Source organism: Gossypium raimondii, chromosome 11, assembly GCF_025698545.1.
Source record: "Gossypium raimondii isolate GPD5lz chromosome 11, ASM2569854v1, whole genome shotgun sequence".
In the NCBI taxonomy this organism is placed as follows: domain Eukaryota; kingdom Viridiplantae; phylum Streptophyta; class Magnoliopsida; order Malvales; family Malvaceae; genus Gossypium; species Gossypium raimondii.
Window position 1 is genome coordinate 56,381,258 of NC_068575.1, and position 18,897 is coordinate 56,400,154.

The 18,897-nt window shown below is 35.0% G+C and overlaps 2 protein-coding genes across 3 annotated transcripts; both read right to left on the reverse strand.

The window, feature by feature from the left end:
- Nucleotides 1-1,541: 1,541 nt before the first annotated feature.
- Nucleotides 1,542-3,884, reverse strand: LOC105802623 (receptor-like serine/threonine-protein kinase At2g45590). The gene has a single exon (XM_012634363.2). It carries the CDS (start codon nt 3,744-3,746, stop codon nt 1,788-1,790), a length of 1,959 nt encoding a protein of 652 aa, XP_012489817.1. The 5' UTR covers nt 3,747-3,884; the 3' UTR covers nt 1,542-1,787.
- Nucleotides 3,885-6,159: 2,275 nt separating this feature from the next.
- On the reverse strand, nt 6,160-11,822 carry LOC105802619 (calcium-dependent lipid-binding protein). Of its 2 annotated transcripts, XM_012634348.2 has the most exons (12): nt 11,516-11,822; nt 11,262-11,370; nt 10,240-10,341; nt 9,741-9,791; nt 9,175-9,295; nt 8,732-8,853; nt 8,476-8,574; nt 7,970-8,050; nt 7,774-7,859; nt 7,401-7,626; nt 6,946-7,110; nt 6,160-6,756 (listed from the first exon to the last, which is right to left on the reverse strand). In XM_012634348.2, the coding sequence occupies exons 2-12, from the start codon at nt 11,364-11,366 to the stop codon at nt 6,421-6,423; spliced, it is 1,494 nt and encodes a 497-aa protein (XP_012489802.1). In that variant the 5' UTR covers nt 11,367-11,370; nt 11,516-11,822; the 3' UTR covers nt 6,160-6,420. The 2 variants fall into 2 exon arrangements, with proteins under 2 accessions (XP_012489802.1, XP_012489803.1); XM_012634349.2 differs by lacking the exons at nt 11,262-11,370; nt 11,516-11,822 and having other exon boundaries at nt 9,175-9,421; nt 10,240-10,338.
- Between the last annotated feature and the right edge of the window lie 7,075 nt (nt 11,823-18,897).

Here is an 18,897-nt window from a genome sequence, read left to right on the forward strand (position 1 = left end):
GAGTGGAGTTAGGTAAAAATAATCAATTGATTTGAGCAACTACTACCAGTTTAGTTGGGTAGTTACCATAGCGCATTTACTCTTCATAAATGCTGCAACTCATGGTTTTCTCGCCAATCTGTCTCATTCACATAATTGATCAAAGTTCGCTTTGGGTTGCTGTGGCTCCATGTGATTGATATTTTTTCAATATCTAAGAGATTCAAGTTATTGGGATTTTCAATTGCTATTTCCTTTTCACCACCTTAACCATGAGTTTGCCTTTACTTAATTTGACTTATTACTGATTTTTAAAACATAAATAATAACAAAAATGTCAATGAAAGAAGCAATGTTGAAAGAAAAATAATCATGGTAAAAGAACAAGGGGTTCAGATTTTAGCTTTGAGTGAGGTGAAAAGTTGAAGAACATTATTTCTCAAACAGAATTGCAGGCACATTCCATGGAGGAACCAAGGACTAAACCGGATCCATCTCAAACGGTGAAGGCCCATTTGAGCAAAAAACCAAAGCGAGACCTTGAAATTGTGAAAAGCCCAATAATACAGAACCCTTGTTGGGAATGAAACACCCAACTTTGTTTCATGCCAAGATCATTAAACGCAATTATAATCGTTAATTGCAGTCACAGTCAGTCACCGCCCCACACCCAAGGCCCAAAGGAGCTCAAATGCTCATCACTCTCAACTTTTCATCTTCAGGCTTAAACCTAATAGGCATAGCTTTTCATATCAGCAAATGTCACTCGGCATCCAAAACGACAGAGAGAATCTCAATTCCTATCGCAATCAAATCTTTGTGCAACTCTCTCAATCTGACTGACCTCAGATTCTATCTCAACTCGTAGCCAAATTTATGCTACAAAACCCAAAGCAAAGGCACCTACGAGTGTTTGAGAATCTTTTTGCGATGGAACAAAACTGCGTATATTCTGATGTGGATAACTTTTTCCATGCTTTTTTTGGGGGGAGGGGCGGAGGGGTATAATTTCTACCACTATAAACGAACACTGAGAAGAACCTTCTTATAACAGAAGAGACACCAATGTTTTTGGCTAACACATAGAGCTTCATCTTTCATTATTATCAATTCAGGACCTAATGTTTTTAAGATTTTAAGACACCAATGTTACTATATAATTGAATCAATGTGTCATAATGCAAAATAAAAGTCCGGGTCCAAGAGTTGTCCCCCGCTACTGAATTTCATGATCCATAGAACAAAAATCAGCGACTTTCTAAAAGGTAAATGACAAAAGGAAAAGGGACATATATATACACTGGGGCCTATAGGGGCAAAAAGAACAGTTAATTAAGCCTTAGGTATGGATTAAAGTGTATTAAGCCCACAAGAACAGAGCAAATTTAATCAAGGGTCAAATGAAGTGGGGTCGATCCTTCAATCCTTAAACTCAACGTCTTTGTAGCTTTACATTTACCGTTAATCCTGGGATTCCTAAAACTCGGCATTATCGGTAGCAAGGGTCAAATGGAGTGGGGTTGATCCTAAAATCCTAAGTCATACATGTTGATAAGCATTCGTTAAAAAGGAGACTTTTAGACTCAAGTAAACACCTTAGAAAAGGAGAAAAAAAAATACATTTCTAAGAACAAGCCAAGCAAGAAAGAGACCCACTTATGAGATAATGTAAGCAGCTTTCTTTTCTTCTTCTCCATTTTGGCAACTATTTGTTCTACATAAGCAAGAAGTAATGAAAATGACCTACAGCTAGGTACAAACTCTACAGTTAAATCAAAAGGCTTGCTAGTATCAAAGAAATACAACACTCACCGCGCCTTCTTCCTGGATTTAAACAGGAAATTTGATGGCGGCGAAGGCGAAAACTCGAAAGGCAAATGCGGTGGCTCTGCCTCACCAGAAAGCATATCCACAATCTCTTTCATGGTAGGCCGCTTGCTTGGTGATCTTTGTAGACAAAGCAATGCAATGGTAATACAAAGCAATGCTTGATCTTTATCCAATGAATGAATAGAGGGATCAACAAGTTCCAAAAGCCTCCCGTTGTAGGCCAGTTGCCTTGCCCAAGATATCAAATTTGCTCTCTCGAATTCTGACATCGGCGAGGCCGTGACTTGGAGAGGTCTACGACCGGATATTATGACCAAAACCAGAACCCCAAAGCTGTAAACATCGCATTTCTCTGAAAGTAAACCACCACCACCGTACTCAGGCGCAATATAACAAACGGTTCCCCTCATACTCGGCGTGCTACTGATCCCACCGCTCTTCGGTATATCCCCACTAGCCCAATCTTGGCTATTTCTTCTACCGATTTTGAATTCACCACTAAATCCATCTAACCACCAATCAATGCTGCCTCTGCTGTTCTTTTTCTTTTTCCTTACTACCATTTCTTCATCTCTTTGCCACCAGAGTTCTCCATTGTTACTGGAACTAAGACCCCTTTTCTTCTTTTTCTTCTTCTTCTTAGTTAGTTCTTCACAAAATTCTTCTTTCCACCACTCTCTGGGCTTTCTGTTCCTCTCCTTCTTCCGAATCTTTTCCTTTTTATGCTCAACGCTGGAACTGGAAACCTTACTATCATTAATGTTATCGACTGAGCTTGGAGAAGTAAGCCATTCATTTTTGGGTCTTTCCTTTTTAATCTCATTCCCAATCCATTCCATTACATAGTCTTTAACCCTCCCCGATTCAGACCCAACCCCAGGATCCTGCTTCCACCACCAATCTCTTCTCGAACCACCCTTTTTGTGACCAGCTAAATCTCTCCCACTTTCCACACTGACCTTGTCAAAGAGTCCTTCAGATAAAACACTCCCTTTTTCCAGTCCCACCTCCGGTGACAAAGCCGGCGACGCCTCAGAATCCAAAACTCTAAGCACACAGCTTTCCGGTGATCTATGGCTATCAGCAACAGTCAAACTCGCCCCTTCTTCGAAACCCGTCAAAACGCTCTCTGTTTCTTCTAAAATCGATCCGTTATCTTCTACATCTTTTTTCCTCAAAACTTCACCTTCTTCAAGCCCTTCGATTAGATCCTCCGTTTTCAATCTAGCAAGACCGAAATCACCAATCTTGGCGTTGAAATCTCCATCCAAAAGAATATTACTTGGCTTAATATCGCCGTGAATAACCGGCGGATCACAGAAATGATGGAGATACTCAAGCCCTTTAGCCACATCGCTTATAACACAAAATCTTCTACTCCACCCCATTAGCTCTTCGCATTTTCTATCCAGCAGCGCGTCTTGCACGCTCCGATTTTCCATTAATTCATAAACCAGAACGAACCTTCTTCTTCTGGAATCTGAAGAGAACCCAATGAGAGGAACAATGTAGGGAGAATCCAAGGCGCGTGAGAGAGAGAGTTCGTTGTGGAACTCACGCTCTCCTTGCAATGAATCTGTTGAGTTCATAACTTTGACTGCGAGCGGCTGGGGGGACGAGGGGAGAGTTCCTTTGTAAACTGAGCCGAATCCGCCGTGCCCTAACCGGTTTGAAGGGGAGAAGGAGGAGGTGGCGCGGCGGAGGAGGGAGTATGAGAAGCGGCGGCAGTGACGATGGCTTGAAGATTCCGATGGAGCTGTGCGGTTGCGGGAGAGCTTCCGGTAGATTAAGATGGTTAAGACGGTTAAAAGTATTATAGTTATGGTTACGGCTGCAGCGAGTAGTGGGGGAAGCAGGTGTATGTTTCTATGTAGGTGGCGGTGGTGCTGCGGTGGCGTCTCCGCCGCAAATTCTGGAGGCGAAAACCGTGATGGCATGATTGTAAATAAGAAAGGAACCAAAGCGAAGTTAAGATTGCATTTAGCTTTCTTTTTCTTCTCCGTTTAGACTTTAGAAGGAGAATTTTCTGCCACTGACTGAATACTAGAAAAAAAGAACTTGTTTCTAATTTTGTTTTTTTTTTTTTATTGCGTCGGGATAAAGAGGGAGTGTTTGGGTGACAGATAGTGTGTGAACGTTGACGTGTCGGAATATAGTTGGAGGGTCACGAATCTAATTGTGACCGTTGAGTGAGGGGGTTTAATTGTCAATTTAGTGATAACTGATGCGATGCTGATGGGAGGTAGAAAATGTTTTATTGAGCGTGAATGAAACGCGCCATTGGGATGAACATGGCACGAGTGTGGGGTGTCACGTGGGATCAAGGTCTACAAAAACAAAACTTGTTTTTGTCTTCTGTGAAAGCCATTGATGGCGGGTTAAGGAAGTTGGAATGGGCAACGCGCATCGGGGGTCGCGTGACGAGAATGGACTCTTGTGTCTCGTTTTGTTTTGTTTGTACTTGTTTGTTTTCTTCGGATTTTCAACTCTTTAATAATAATTATTTTGAATTTTTCTTTTAGTTAAAAAACAGTGTGCAGCATACGTTACCACAGGCTACGGCTTAACTGGCTTTGACCTATTGCCTACTCTTCTTTTTTCTTTTTTAATTTTATTTTTAATGAAATAATTTACTTTCATTAACTTAAACATTGTTTTTTTTCTAATGCCCAATAACCAATTGTTTTTTCCAAGTAGCATTTGATTGGTTGATTTAGTTTAATTAAATAATTCATTTAAAATTAAAATAATTTACTCGACCAGTTTCGAGTAATTTATGAATCAATTGATCTAATTTTTCTCTTCAAATCGACACCCATTTAATTTTCAATTCTAATATCTCCTAACTTATTCAATTATTTTGAATTACAATATTTTTATTTCAAAATCCATATGGAAGAGTAGAGCAAAAAGGGAAAAGGGTATCCTAGTAAATTTGGCGAGTAGTAATTGACTTTTTTTTATTTCACCTCGGTAAAAGGATTCATACCGTACAAAAAGGATAAAAGTAAATAAAAAGTAAAACAAAGGAAGATGTTTACAGCTTGCAATGTAGAGTTGAAAAGGAAGCGGTCAGAGAATAAAACAAAGTAAAATAAAAATAGTTGAAGTAAAGAGAGGAGAAGAGAGTGAGATCATTCATGCCAGTTGAGTTCCACTCCCACTCCCACTTTTTCTCTATATTATATTTGTTAACAAACAAAGTGTTCGAGCCCACTCTTGTCGGGGTCGCTTTGGCTAACTGACTGGCTGGCTGGCTGGGTGCAGTGCTGTGCTGTGCTGTGCTGTGCTGCTAACCCCCCCGTGATGGTCAGCGATATTTCCCAGGCCGCTATGTTAAATGTGAACGTGATGATGATCTCCAAACGATGAGTTCAATATTTATTCATAAATCTTTGTTGTTTACCCAAAACAACAGTTACTTTATTGGCAATTAGAAGTAATTAAATATGTGTTGGAACGTGATGGTATTCCCTGAGGGATTTGGGTAGGATACGGAAGCTTTTTCACTAAAGATTGAAAGGGGTGTTGAATCAGATCTTTGTAGACACCAAAAGGAGGGTGGTTTTTCTTCACGGATTTCGTTAGATTTGAACGGGTCTTTCTTTCAAACAAAAATTAGAACCAGAAATGTGCTTTAAGACACGGGCATGCAACCCTGTATTTTTTATACAGCCATTGCACCAGCTGGTGTATTAATGAAATCCTTTGTGCTTAGTGAAAATGGATCTAACCAAAGCCCACTATAATAACTATTTTTGGATTTCTTGGGTCCATTAATAGGATTGGGTGATAAGTTTGCTTTCGTTTTTTAATACTCTTTAGATTTAATTCTGATTTTCATATGAAATTTTGATAATTTAAATGGCTAAATGAATTTTGATTTATAGGAAGTCAATTACAAAGTTTTTTTTTCTGCAACTCAATTTACAATCAAATTACCTTAGATACCATATTTGAACAAAAGAAATTCAAATTAAGAACCGATTGAGTCTTAACTTGATTGGTATGGGTATTGCTGTCAATATAAGAGGACGAGAGTTCACATGTGTTGAAACATATTTCCCTCCTATTTATGAGCTGAGAAAGGAGTATCAGTAATTCTGATTTGTGCCTCAAAGCAACTGAAGCTGAACCCGCTTTAACTTATCCAAACTCAAAAAGATCACGTTTCGACAATAACTTCATTCCTTGTTTCATCTTCTGCACCAACATTAATCAACTTTTATTTTTCTGCTTCGCGACGTCTGTGGACTAACAGTAGATTTTAGTGGTGCCAGTCATCTGTGTTAATTTATAAAACCTGCACCACTGCATTAATTTATAAAATTAATTAAAATAAGGATCAAATTATATCATGATAACTAAAATTTCAAGATTTAGTTCAGCGGCTTGATTAACAATTGTAGTAACATTTTACAACCACTTTTTAGATTAGACCCAAATCATGAATTTTAGAATGAATCTGTGATTCAACCAATTCAGAGCAATTCACTCAAAAATTGATTAAACTCCTTTGTCCAGACTGGTATATCAACCAGTTCTCCATCAAACAGGCCAGTTTTGGTTCAAACAATCATGACCCAAACCACATGCATCGCCATTGGAAAGTTAAAGTGGCTTTGCACCACCATTTTCGTGGATGCTATTCACCGGAGTTGAGCTTCCACTTCTCTTGCTGGAATGCCCCGTAAAGGTCCTGCCCATGAATTTTCCGGCTTTGCTCAGTCCACTGCCAACAGCTCCAAGGCCACTCCCAACAATCCCAACTCCAGCACCAACTCCAGCACCGATACCGGTACCAACCAACGACGCTGCTCCATCAAGTGCATCCATTGTGCTTCCTATAACTCCAGCTTCTTTCAATTTCTTTCTTTCTTCGAGGATCCTCTTTTCTTTCTCTAAAGCAATCAGTTGTTCCTCCTTGTTGAACTGATGGTACAAAAGCTGCATATACAAAATAGATAATATATCAATCAGAAAAGATAAAGAACTAAATCCCTATTCACCATGGTATCACATAAGACATCAAATATACAAAGATGGAAACAAAGGGCAATATACATGGACTTAATGACATCAGAAGCAACTATCATAATATTAAGATCTAGCACCTAAAAGAACAAAAAGGTGTACCTTAATGGTGCAGTTTCCTCTGTCCTTCTTATCTTTTACTTTAAGTGTATCGAGTGAGGATAGAAGATTCAGAGTAATCTCCTTTGGTGTCTCAGGTTCCAATTCAATCAAACGGAATTTTGCAATTCCTAATCTCTTGTCTTGCCCAATGTCCTGGTCAAAAACCTGTTTGAAGCCATAAAAAACATTGCATAAACTAACCATAACGAATACATATATCATAAAATTAGAATATAAAATGACGAAGAAAACAAACAATTTGTTTTTTCAAAACAAGGGAGGGAGAGGGGACTCTGAACATGGCCACACTATAGAAGATGTACATGAATCCAAGGCAAAATGTCATTCTGTCTAGAAAACTAAAAACTTCTCAAATTTCAAACTTAGCATGGTATTCAGTAGAAACAAGATTATGACAGCATATGCAAAGATGAACAGGGAACGTGGTTCAAAACCTCTACAGTTAGTGCCTGTGTCTCTCTATCTTCTGCAATCAACTCAAAAGTTTGATTCCAAACAGGATTCAGGTTGTTGTCGATGACTTTTGTTTTAACCTTGAACAAAGGTCGAATGTATACAACCACATAAGGATCAGACTTTCCAATCATTTCCATGTTCTTCAAATCATTAGCTTTGACTACTGTAACTGTCAGCCTTCCCTCCGGTTTCAGCTCTAATTCACTGTGTAACAAAAGGAGAAATGATAAGCTTATCGAGAAAATCTCGACATGCAAAGTGAACCAAAATAAAACTCGGGCGTTCTTCTCCCCATAAATTTGCAGTATCACCTTCCACAATGGTGAAACAGCACAGACACAAAAGTCTTACCTTGTATCAACTGGTATACCACCAATTGGAACAACAATTCTATGTGGCCACTGAAGCATGTCTGTGACAATTGTCTTCACAGTATCCTACAAAATACAATAAAAGTGGAACAATCTACAATATTAACGAGTGTATCTAAGAATATCAAAACAATCAAAAATGTATGAACATGTTCAAGTAAAAACCAAAAACTTACATCAATCATATCTGAAATTCCTGGAATTGCTGTTAAGCTTCCACCAACAGCCTTCAGAGTGTAATCAATTCTAGGCTTGGGCTGTTGGAAAAAAAAAGTGAGTAATTTCCATGTAAGAAGGTATGATTCATCATGACCATAAATAACTTCCTACTTAACATTCTTTGCAGTTCTGATCAGTCACTTGTACATATCATTTCTTAGCAAAAGCTGAATGAATACACATATAAAAAGAGAAGAGTGCTAAATGATGCGAGCTGCGATGCAATCATCTACACTCGTTAAAACCCTAAACAATCTAAAAGAAGAGTGCTAAATGGTGTGAACTGCATTGTAATCATCTATACTTGTAAAACCCTAACTAATCTTACAACTTAGCAAGCTACAGGAATCATTCATTGCAAATTAACCAGTTGTTTCTAGAAACATCTGGTTAGTTCTATTAACCAAAACATCTATATAAACACTTGTACACTTGTAATTCATAAATTACTCTAATGGTATACCTCAGAAAGGAGAGCAACGACTACAGCAGAAATACAAGGTATCTCTTCAGCAAGCTGGAAGATGACACGAATAACAGTGAAAACTTGAAGATCCTTTAACTGCATCACAGAACAACATACTAATAGTAAACAAATCTAGTCTCATAAAATTCCAAGTCCACAGATGGCAAAAGAAATATGGTATGGTATGGTGTTCAAACATAATTACATTTAAATTCAATACATGAAAATTGTGGAAGGTTGTTGATGCACCAACCTGAATTGGTATTGAAGCAACAAGTGCTGCTTCAACACCTAAAATTATACTTGGATCACCACCCCACCGGAAATCAATATCCATTGTGATTTGACCTTTCTTAAGGCTCTGAACACGAACACCTACATTCAATAAGTAACCATGGAGGAAGAAAATGCTTAAAAGGAGGATCTCAAAATAGTTCATAAAATTCTAAAAAAATCAACTCGAGCAATAAATCCTAAAAAGTTTCTTTAAGTATATGATTAATATAACTAGGAAGACACGCATATAGATATTATGTATATCTAGCTTGTGTAAGGACACCTTAGTACTTATGAACATGGAAACCACCACTATCTGAAGGAAGTCCATGACAACTGTAATTAGATCTTGCTGCAAGATAAAGCAGTTATACCAAGTAAAAGCAAGAAAATGAAGTCACATTCTTCAGTGAGCCATACCTTCAATCTTGGGAGCAACAGTGCCGAGAGACAATTTGTTAAACTTCAGTGAAGTAATTCCTGGAGGTCGATATTCTTCCAAGAGTGGTTCAACAGATTCTTTGATGACTGCCGATGCTGCCTGAAAATTGAACATCAATAAACCTGTTAGCTCAATACTTTATATAACTAGAATACTCATTACAGAAGCCATTTTAAACTTATAGCAGATACTTCACGCTTCATGAATCTCCCTTTCCAAAGAATTCTGCAAACAGGAAAACTCAATTGGGTTCTTTGAGAATATCTGAAATGCCCTAATGTAAGTTCATATTTATTTACTACCAAAAATGTTTAATTATAATTGCATATAAAACAAGTGAAACTATTTCACTTCACAAAACATCAAAAGAACTGAATAAGCAGCCTAAATCTAATTTTATTCTAGACTTCAAGTTAAAACCCTCAGTTATACAAAAGCTACAGTTCTATGCTTCTTTGGCTTTCCTAGCATAGCCATTAGTCTCTCTTCAGCCTTCTTGAATAACAGCTGCTATTAATCTAATTGCCAAAAACAAGTAGCTTACCTCTGCTACAGAAGGCCATAATTTGCTCAATTGCTTGTTCAGCCACTTCACCTGAAAGGACCAACCATACCATACGATGGTAAGCAACTATTACACATGTATTAATAACAAAAACATAAGTGCCTTTTCTCTATGCCTAACAAATGGGGTATCTAGTCTTTTTTTGTCCCCTAAAAATTTGTATCTAGCCTGTAAAGATGCATATTTCAGACGGCCACAGTAAAAGTCAATGTTAAGGTATTTCTTCAAGTACAACTGCTCTTCAAGAAAAAAAAATCATTAGTTATATAATTAAGTTCGAGGTATACAACAGAAACAAATAATATTTCAAATTTTGTGAGAAGAAAAGAATTTGCACTAACAAGTGAAATGAGAGATATTTGGTTTTCTTCAGGTTGAATCAAGTGTATACAAGATTCACGTTATATATGCTAAAAATCATAATAGCCTATGAGAATGTTAACAGGAATACTAATTAATCTGACACCACTACACTAACCTGTTCATAGACAGGAAAAGATATCCATTCAGGAAAATTATCGCCGCAAATTTTCTTAAGATCATCCCTGTTGAGAGCTCCAAGAACTTTTATATCAGCTGCCTGTCAAAGAAGACAAATGTAGTGATTAATGGGCATCCAAAAGGTTGAAACATCTGAAAGTTAAAAGATGAATTAGTCACAAGATCTAAATAACCCTGGTGAACGGTTCAGCATCCATAAAGGCCAACTAAAATGTAGATCCATTACCTAACTAACAAGGCAAGAGAAATATGTTTATCCCACATTTTCACATCAAACATTCAAACAAATGATAAATTAAAACACAAGCCATGAGAACATTGTACAGTAATAGGCACTGAAGAAGATACTGTAAAACCACCAGAAAATGATAAATTTCTTGTTACTGCCAGTGCCCCCTCGGTATAGTGAGATTTTAAATGAGAATGGCGTATTAGTTTTTTTTTTTTAAATCCTTCTCCTAGAAGATGCTTCAGCCAACACATGGTTCCTTCATGAACATCCGAAATTAAACTTCAACAACTTAGTCTATTTATAAAAGTTGCAAGGCAACTATAAAGCTATTGCCTAACTTTAATTCAAAATACAGCCCTATTCTGGCCATGTTGGTTTAGGCATGACTCAAATTTGATGTTCACTACTTTCCACCGGCCTTAAATGATAATATAGCAACTGCTTTAATGCTCTGCACAATTTTCAACTCAGCCGACTCTTAAATTCCAACCTCCTCCTACACTACAAAATTTAAGTGCACTATTAAAACTACAGTTAGAAAACAAAAGAATCAAAGCGAACAGTTGAAAACATGGCCACAGCTGATTTGTAATACAAGGGAAATTAAAATGAATTTACTCAAACCAGTTTTCAACAACTTTTTAGATTTTTATTTTTAGAAACTCATTTGAACAATTAACGGAACTAGCAAAATTAACAAGAAGTTTAACGAACTGCGATCCATTAAATTGAAGGAATAAGAAACAGAGATAGGCAAAGTAGCATACCTTGGCGATTCTCTTGGTGCTTCGGTACCTCATCATATGACGCCAGCCAGCCATCAATGAAATCCCGAAGATTATCCCCAGCAAAATCCCCGAAATCAGCCCCATTTTCCTGGAATCCAACAGAAATATCTTCAGGAAATAAATAAAAAGAACTCCAAGATGTACAAATAAAGTAGTGACCGTAGAGCGAAGGAAAGGAAACTAAATCAAAATGAAAAGTGGGGATCGAACAAGAGAGAGGAAAACCAATTTACGTTGAGAAAACTTGGATTCTTCTTCTCTTCTTTGTAAAGCTTACTCCAAATTATTCGGAAACAGTGATTTAATCTCTCCTCTGCGTAGGAGAAAAAACAGTGATCGTTTTTTTTTTGGTTCAAATATAAAAAACGCCTCTATCAAACAAGTTGGATGAGGGCGTTGGGACAGGAAAGAACAATGAAAAGTTAAAAGATTGAAGCATTCAAGTTATATGTAGGCCATGGCTGGACTGGATGAGAATCAATGAAAGAGAAGAGACAATAGAGAGACTCATTTCTTTGCCTTTAAAAATCTTCCGCATTGAATTTTCTCGTGTATTTCTATATACGCGTCTGTCGGTTTTGTTTTCTGTAATAATTATTTAGATAAGAAATAAATTAAATAAATATCTACCGGGCGTGATTTCCAAATAACCGAATTTTGTATTTTCATTTTATACTGTTCAGGAGGTTATGTTAAATTAGGCGAGTGAATTTTTTTTATTGGTGCCTACTTTTCTAAAATATATGAAAATATATTTATTTTTAATTAAAATTGGCCGCAAAGCCGGGTCTTGGTTTCATGGGTTTATTATTTTTAATATATAATTATTCATAACATTGACAATTAATTAAATAAATAGTTTTCCCTAAAAAATAAATATTTTATATGTGAATAGTAATGATGGATGTATTAAAATTTACTGAAAATTAGGGTAGGGATTAAAATTTGCTATTGATACCTAAATGACATGAATTAGATTTCTTAGTCCTTTTTTCTCTTTTCCAACTTTGTATGATAAAAATAAATGCATTGAAAACTAATACATAAAACAAAAGTAATAGTTGATGGATAAAAGTTTGCCCTATGAATCTAGGTTTTTTTTTCCAAACACTATGATCTAGTTTAAAAGGAAATGTTATTATTTGAATTTTTTATATTTAAATATATTATGAAAAGTTAAAGGGATAGTTAGAGTGAAAAGAGATTTGAAAAGATAAAAACTTAAAATGTAAAGAAATGAAAATTATTTTATAGGTGCGTTTTGGTAAGAAAAATAGAAAATTTGAAATAAAATTATTTGTTTTGTATTCATTATTGAATAGAGTTGAAAAATATATAATTTTGATTTAACATTCGAGTCCTTTTAATTCTTATCTTTCATCATTTTAGTTTGGGTAAACTATTTAGTTAGTTGTTTAATTTTTAGGGCATTTTTATTTTAGTCACTTAAGCATTAAATCTCTAACAGCGATTAACTATACACAGCACATCATGTTTGCACATTCATTTTGGTCACCCAAATTTTACTTTGCTTTTATTTTGGTCACCCAAAAAAACATCTTTTTAAATTATTGATCGAAGTAAAAAAAAAAAGAAACTAAAATAATACATAAAAATATCAAATTGTACTTGTTTATCCCATTAACGAAAATTTAATTATTTGAAGGTATAAAATAAAATCTACTAAGAATGTTTGAATTTTATCCAAACAAGCCTAAAGCAATCTATTCACTTTTTATTCAATCAAGTGTACTTAAAATGTTAGAAATTTTAAAACATACAAGTGACTACTAAATTGAGCGTCCGTGAAATTAGAAAAAAATCAGTTCATCATTTGGAGGTTTAGATATAATTATATAAAAAAACTTATCTAAAAACTCTTGAATTAAAATAAATTAGTTAATTAAAAAACGTTTTAATTCTTTTTCTTAATGTTACAAGAAATTGATCCTTGACCAAAGGTAAAAGTTCAGCATTATCACATGCCTATTGGCAAAAAATATTTTAGTCATTCTTTAAATTTTCATGAATAAAATAGAACTCATGTTGTGCAACATTTAGTTAGAATTAGAAAAGAAAAAACATAAAATAAAAGGTTAAGAAATCATGAAATATAGAGATAGAGTGTGTTCAAGAAAAGTAAGATATTATATGTAATTTATAGTCGATGTTTATTGTATTGAGTAATAAAAATTTAATGTTCTTAAAATTTTGAATTAAAATATCATAAACACCAATTCAACTTATTCTGTATTTAATTGGAAATTAATAAGATTTTTATATGTTTAAAAGACATATATAAATATTATTGTTAATATTTAAATACGTGAATTTAAACTTGAAATTTATTATTTTTCTATTTATAGATAGTTGAGATTATTAAAAAAAAAAAAGGTGATATAAAGATATAACTTGCAGATTAAAAGAAGAGAATAAAAGGCCTGTGGACCAATGCCCTAATGGCTTTGGATGAAAAAGCTGTTCTCTTTTGGGACAATCACAGGCGTACACCGGGGTAAATATTTACGCAAAGATTTCTCCTCCCGTTCGACTCTTCTTATCCATCTTCTACTTCTTTGGTGAGCCAGGTTTCCACAATTTAAAACTTGTTGGTAGGTGGAGAGGTTTTGCAGTCTCACCAAAAAAAAAAAAAAACTATATTATAATTATACTAAAATCTCCTACTATTCAGAATAAATACTATTTATAATTTTTAAATTATATCAAAATCTCTAACAATATGTAATACTAATTTTTCTAACGTTTATGAAATTTTCTATATTTCTAACTAAAGCGTTAAAGATTTTGATACATATTTTTTCCAAACTATAAAATTTTGGTGGTTCGTGGAATCGTATTGATTTTAAAAGCTAGTTTTGAAAATGACGAATATTTTTTAATTTGAAACAAAATGGTATGTTATTTTGGATTTTTATATTTTTAATAATTAGGCTTTGTTTTTAAGGGCATAATGATAACTTTTAACTTTTAATGTTTATATTTTTTTTTGTCAAATTGACTCTTATTAATTTTAGCTAAATTTAATCCTCGAGCTTTTAAAAAGTGTCGAATTTGATCATTAACCTTTCAAAAAAGAGAGTTAAATTCTTGTTTTTTAATCCTCGGGCTTTTTTTACGATCCACAACTAATCTAAAGTTCCAGGTGTGTGAACGTTGTCCATTAGGATTTCTGAATAAGTCATTCTAGTTGATCTGTTGAGTATATCATTTGGCGATTTTGATGTAATAATGAATTGATTGACTAAGCATAATGTGATCTTGGACTGCCATAAAAAGAAGTTATCTATTCAGAGTCATGAAGGCGGGGAGTATTGAAGTTAAAGGTATGAAATCGAGTGGTGATTCCACTTGTACCATTTCATTGGTTCGAGCTAATAAGTTTTTGAATTAAGGCTGTGAGGCATATCCGGGATACGTCATTAACTCGAATTCATATGAAAGCAAGATAGATAAGATCGAATAGTATGCAAATTTTCATATGTGTTCTCAAAAGTTGCCAGAAATACCTTTTAATCGTGAAGTTGAATTTGCAATTGAAGTTTACTCGGGTACAACTCTAGTGTTTATTGCTCCTTATCGTATGGCATCAGTGGACCTGAAAGAGTTGAAAGTTCAATTGCAAGATCTTTTAGACCGAACCTTTATATGTCCCAGTATATCGCATTGGGAAACTACTATGTTATTTATATAAAAAAATAGGTCGATGTAGTTTGTATTGTTGTGGCCTTGTTTCCTTATCTTAAGCTCTATTTGATTAATAAGGGTCCTGAGCCGAAAATTGCTTAAGGTACCCCTTCCGAGATGCGGTTTCAATAGCGTTTTTTAAATGTACATATTGTTCAATTCGATTCTTTCGAGCATCATGGTATCTGCAATGATGGTTGGAGTTGTTGCGATGTTGGCTGGGTGGAAGATGTAGGGCCATTTCAAGAATTCCCTGGTATTTTACCTAGTCGAATATCTAGGCTAGAGAACAATTGAGCTCATAATGAGTCCTGAATTGATTGTACGGGGCTTGAAGTCGCTGGTCCTTGGCCTCCTCTATTGTTCACCCACTCCTGAGTTCTTTGGTTTGTTTGATTGTGATGTTCATATCCATGCCGACCTACCCCTGGGTTGGTCCTTGGTTGCTAATAGCCTTAAAATCTTTTAGAGGCGATTGCCGCGAGAGGTTGATTTTACATGGTATTGGGGTAGAAGTATCGGCACGAACTTTCTCAATTTTATCTCATTCTGGAAACTTATGTATCATTTCATAAAGATGAGAGAGTTTACTCAGTGCATTCTCAATGAAGATGTACCTCATATGTTGATGGGTGGTTCAAACAAGACAGGCTTGAATAACTTATTCATATGTGACCCATTTTGTAACCATGGTGACAACATTGAAACATCGCACATAATCGCCAAGGGATTTGTTTGCTCCTTAGCAGATAGTCATTAGATAAGATAAAGAATACCTGAATGTCTTGTTAGCCAGAAAACGACTCGTGAATTGCCTGACTAGTTGTTTGAAAGAGTGAATGGATCCTTGGGGCAACAACAGGTACCACTATTGAGTTGTTTGCAATAGGGTCATGGAGAATGCCCTACACTTAACTCCACCAAATGTTTTTAGTATATTCATATAATTATTATATCTAGCCAGATGGTCTTTCGAATCCCCCAACCTATTGTACACAAACTTTGGAAACTTGAAGGATGTTGATATATGGTTTTCAAGGACTTTAGAGGCTAACGGTTTGTTGGATTAATTCCAAAAAGTTTCTTCTACTTTTACCCCTTTTTACTATTTGCATTAGCTCTGCTTTGAAGACTCTAAGTTGTTCTTCTATAAAGACATTGTTGTTACCCTGGGAACGTTGGGATACTGTTAGGAGGTTGACATTATTCCTACGAAGGTTTTCCAAATTATTGCACTTGCGCTCTCCGCAAAGTGAGGACTAAGCTTCATCCTCTTGGTGAGTTGGGTTCTCCCATCTTAGGTAGCTCTTAATTCAACGACAAACTATTCATTCTAGGCATTCCTTTGATCAATGACACGTTGTTGTTCTTGCTGCTCCTAGAAGCGACGCTCTTACTGAGAAAACTACTCTTCTAAATGTTGTCGTTTTTCCTGTGTTTCTGAGTCTTGAAGACCTAATGCCTATTGGTGAAAACACTGGTTTACAGGGGTGAAGTCACAGTTGGTGGAGTCAGTGTGGTTGTGAGGCAAGTTATGGCTTTTTGCAAACAATAAGTTATTCGATCCAAGAGTCTAATGTTGGAAAAATTGAGTTTGAAAATGGTTTTCTGTTACAATGAAAAATTAAAAATTTAAAAACCAAGTTGATTTGTGATATTTATAACAATAAAATTTTCTCAAAAAGTACTTGTGTTTTGTGTGAGATGGATCCCAGATGAAAAATAATTTTTTTACTTTCAGTACGAAAGTAAATATCTCTCTCAATAGAAACTGGTAAAATTGTTATTCTCGAGAAATATAATTTATACTTAGAAATAGATTCTCACTATTTCTGAGAAGAATAGCAATATTTCAAAGTTGTGTGTTTTTAGCCTACTATAACCATCTATTTATAGGGATAGATAGAAGGATCCTAGTTGAATTAGTAGAATACAAATAAGACTTATGATCATTATCGCACGCGCATAATAAAAATAATTTTATAAATCAATTTAAAGGTGCGGTTTTGACTGTAAGCGGACAATGTCAGTTGTAATATTTGTAGCATCAATGGAACACTAGAGCATTCCAAGGATCGAACCCAAATGATTGCCGATAAATGTTTTTGTCAAGTTAATTACAAGTTAAGCATTTACTAATCTAATTGAGTCAAAAATAATTAGTGCAAATTCAGATAAAATAATATTTAAGCAATATCTAAATCAACAAAAAAAAAATACTAAACTAACTTTCTTACTTTTTACTGGGATTAATTCAAATGGATTGAAATGATGGTTGAATGGTTCATGGATTACTAACTAAGCTAATAAACCTATGATGATTATATTGTTTGTCACTCCTAGCTAGGAATCTCCTCTCGATCTCATTCTAAACTAAAAAAATACCAACTAAGCTCTTTTTTTGGTCTCACTTAGGCATATAAATCTCCTTTCTGCCTCACTATTCAACGTAAGTGTACCAAAGTACTACACGATAGAGTTTCCTCTTGGTCTCGTCTATTTAAATCTTTCATCAAAGGCGCCAATTATAGTGTAATATGTAATTTCATACACTTGAATAAACAACCAATTAAAGTATAGATAATAACTTAGCCAAGTAACTCACACATCTATCAACTAATAAGATATTTCAACACACAATTAAACTTGATTTCCTCACAAGCATTTTAACAAACACATAGTAAGCATAAAAGATAAGGTTGAGAAAATACTCATTAATAGATAAAATTCAATGAAACGCGAACGTTTAATACATTTCCCTCCACAATGTTCCAACAAAAAAGAAGAAATAAAAAGAAAATAAAACCTAAACTAAACCCTAAGCTATGAACTATGAAACTAATGAAAAATGTTCAGCCACCAAATCTGAAAACAAAGGCTTATAAAGTTGTATTTATAGCCTACTAATAGTAACCATTATGCCCTTAAATGAAAAATAGACTTAAGCTTACTGGACATAAAATTGCCCCTACAGTTTTTTCACCCATCATGCAGTGGTATCGGTATACCCACAATAGTCTTGAGATTGGGAGTATCAAGACTTCCATGCCTCGATATCGCAATACCCCCTTCTAAGTAATGTTCTCTTCACGTTCTGGTCATTATCGACTCCTTACACCACTTAATCTCATTGTTAGGTTTCCCATGACACAATTGGCCGATTTAGGTCTAAAAAATGGCATAAAACTAACAAAAATAATTTGTTAACAAGAAAAAAAAACCAAAAATCAACAAAAATAATAAAAAAAGACACCTAATTTACTTGAGAATAAGCTCTTTCAGTGTAATAGAGAGCCTAATTTGACATATCAAATTACGACAGACCAACTTATCTGATAAAAAAAATAAATCCCCCACTTCAATTAGAAGAGAGGGGTGGCTAACTCTAGTTAATCATGCTGAGATTACTGCTATTATGAAGGATTTTGGACCTCTCTATATTGGATTCAATTATGTGCTTTTAAACTTTTAACGCAATACTTTGTAATTTAATCAAATCCAATGCATGTTTTTCCATTTCACAAAATAAATATTATTTATTAAATTAATTAATTATGGGTTTAGGATGAAAGTTCAGTGTTCTCGACAAGCTTCGTCGTGGTGACGACACTGGCTCTTCTTGTGGGCGTTTCTACTGGACGTGGGTACATCAACCTTGTTTTTAAGGGCTCCTCCGATCAGACTTCTTTTTCTTCTCTAGGCAGCGGCGACTGAAGTTGTCGAGGAATCTAAGGTTTGCTTCCCTTTGATTTAGGCTGGGCTTGTTTAGCTCTGTGCTAAGTGTTCATATGTTTGCGAGCTTTGGGCTTTTATGTAATATAGCATTGATGTTTTAATGGCACTCTTGGTTTCTTCAAGAAAAAATTGATATTGCCAAAGCATGAATATTTATTTTGGTTTAAATTCGGTT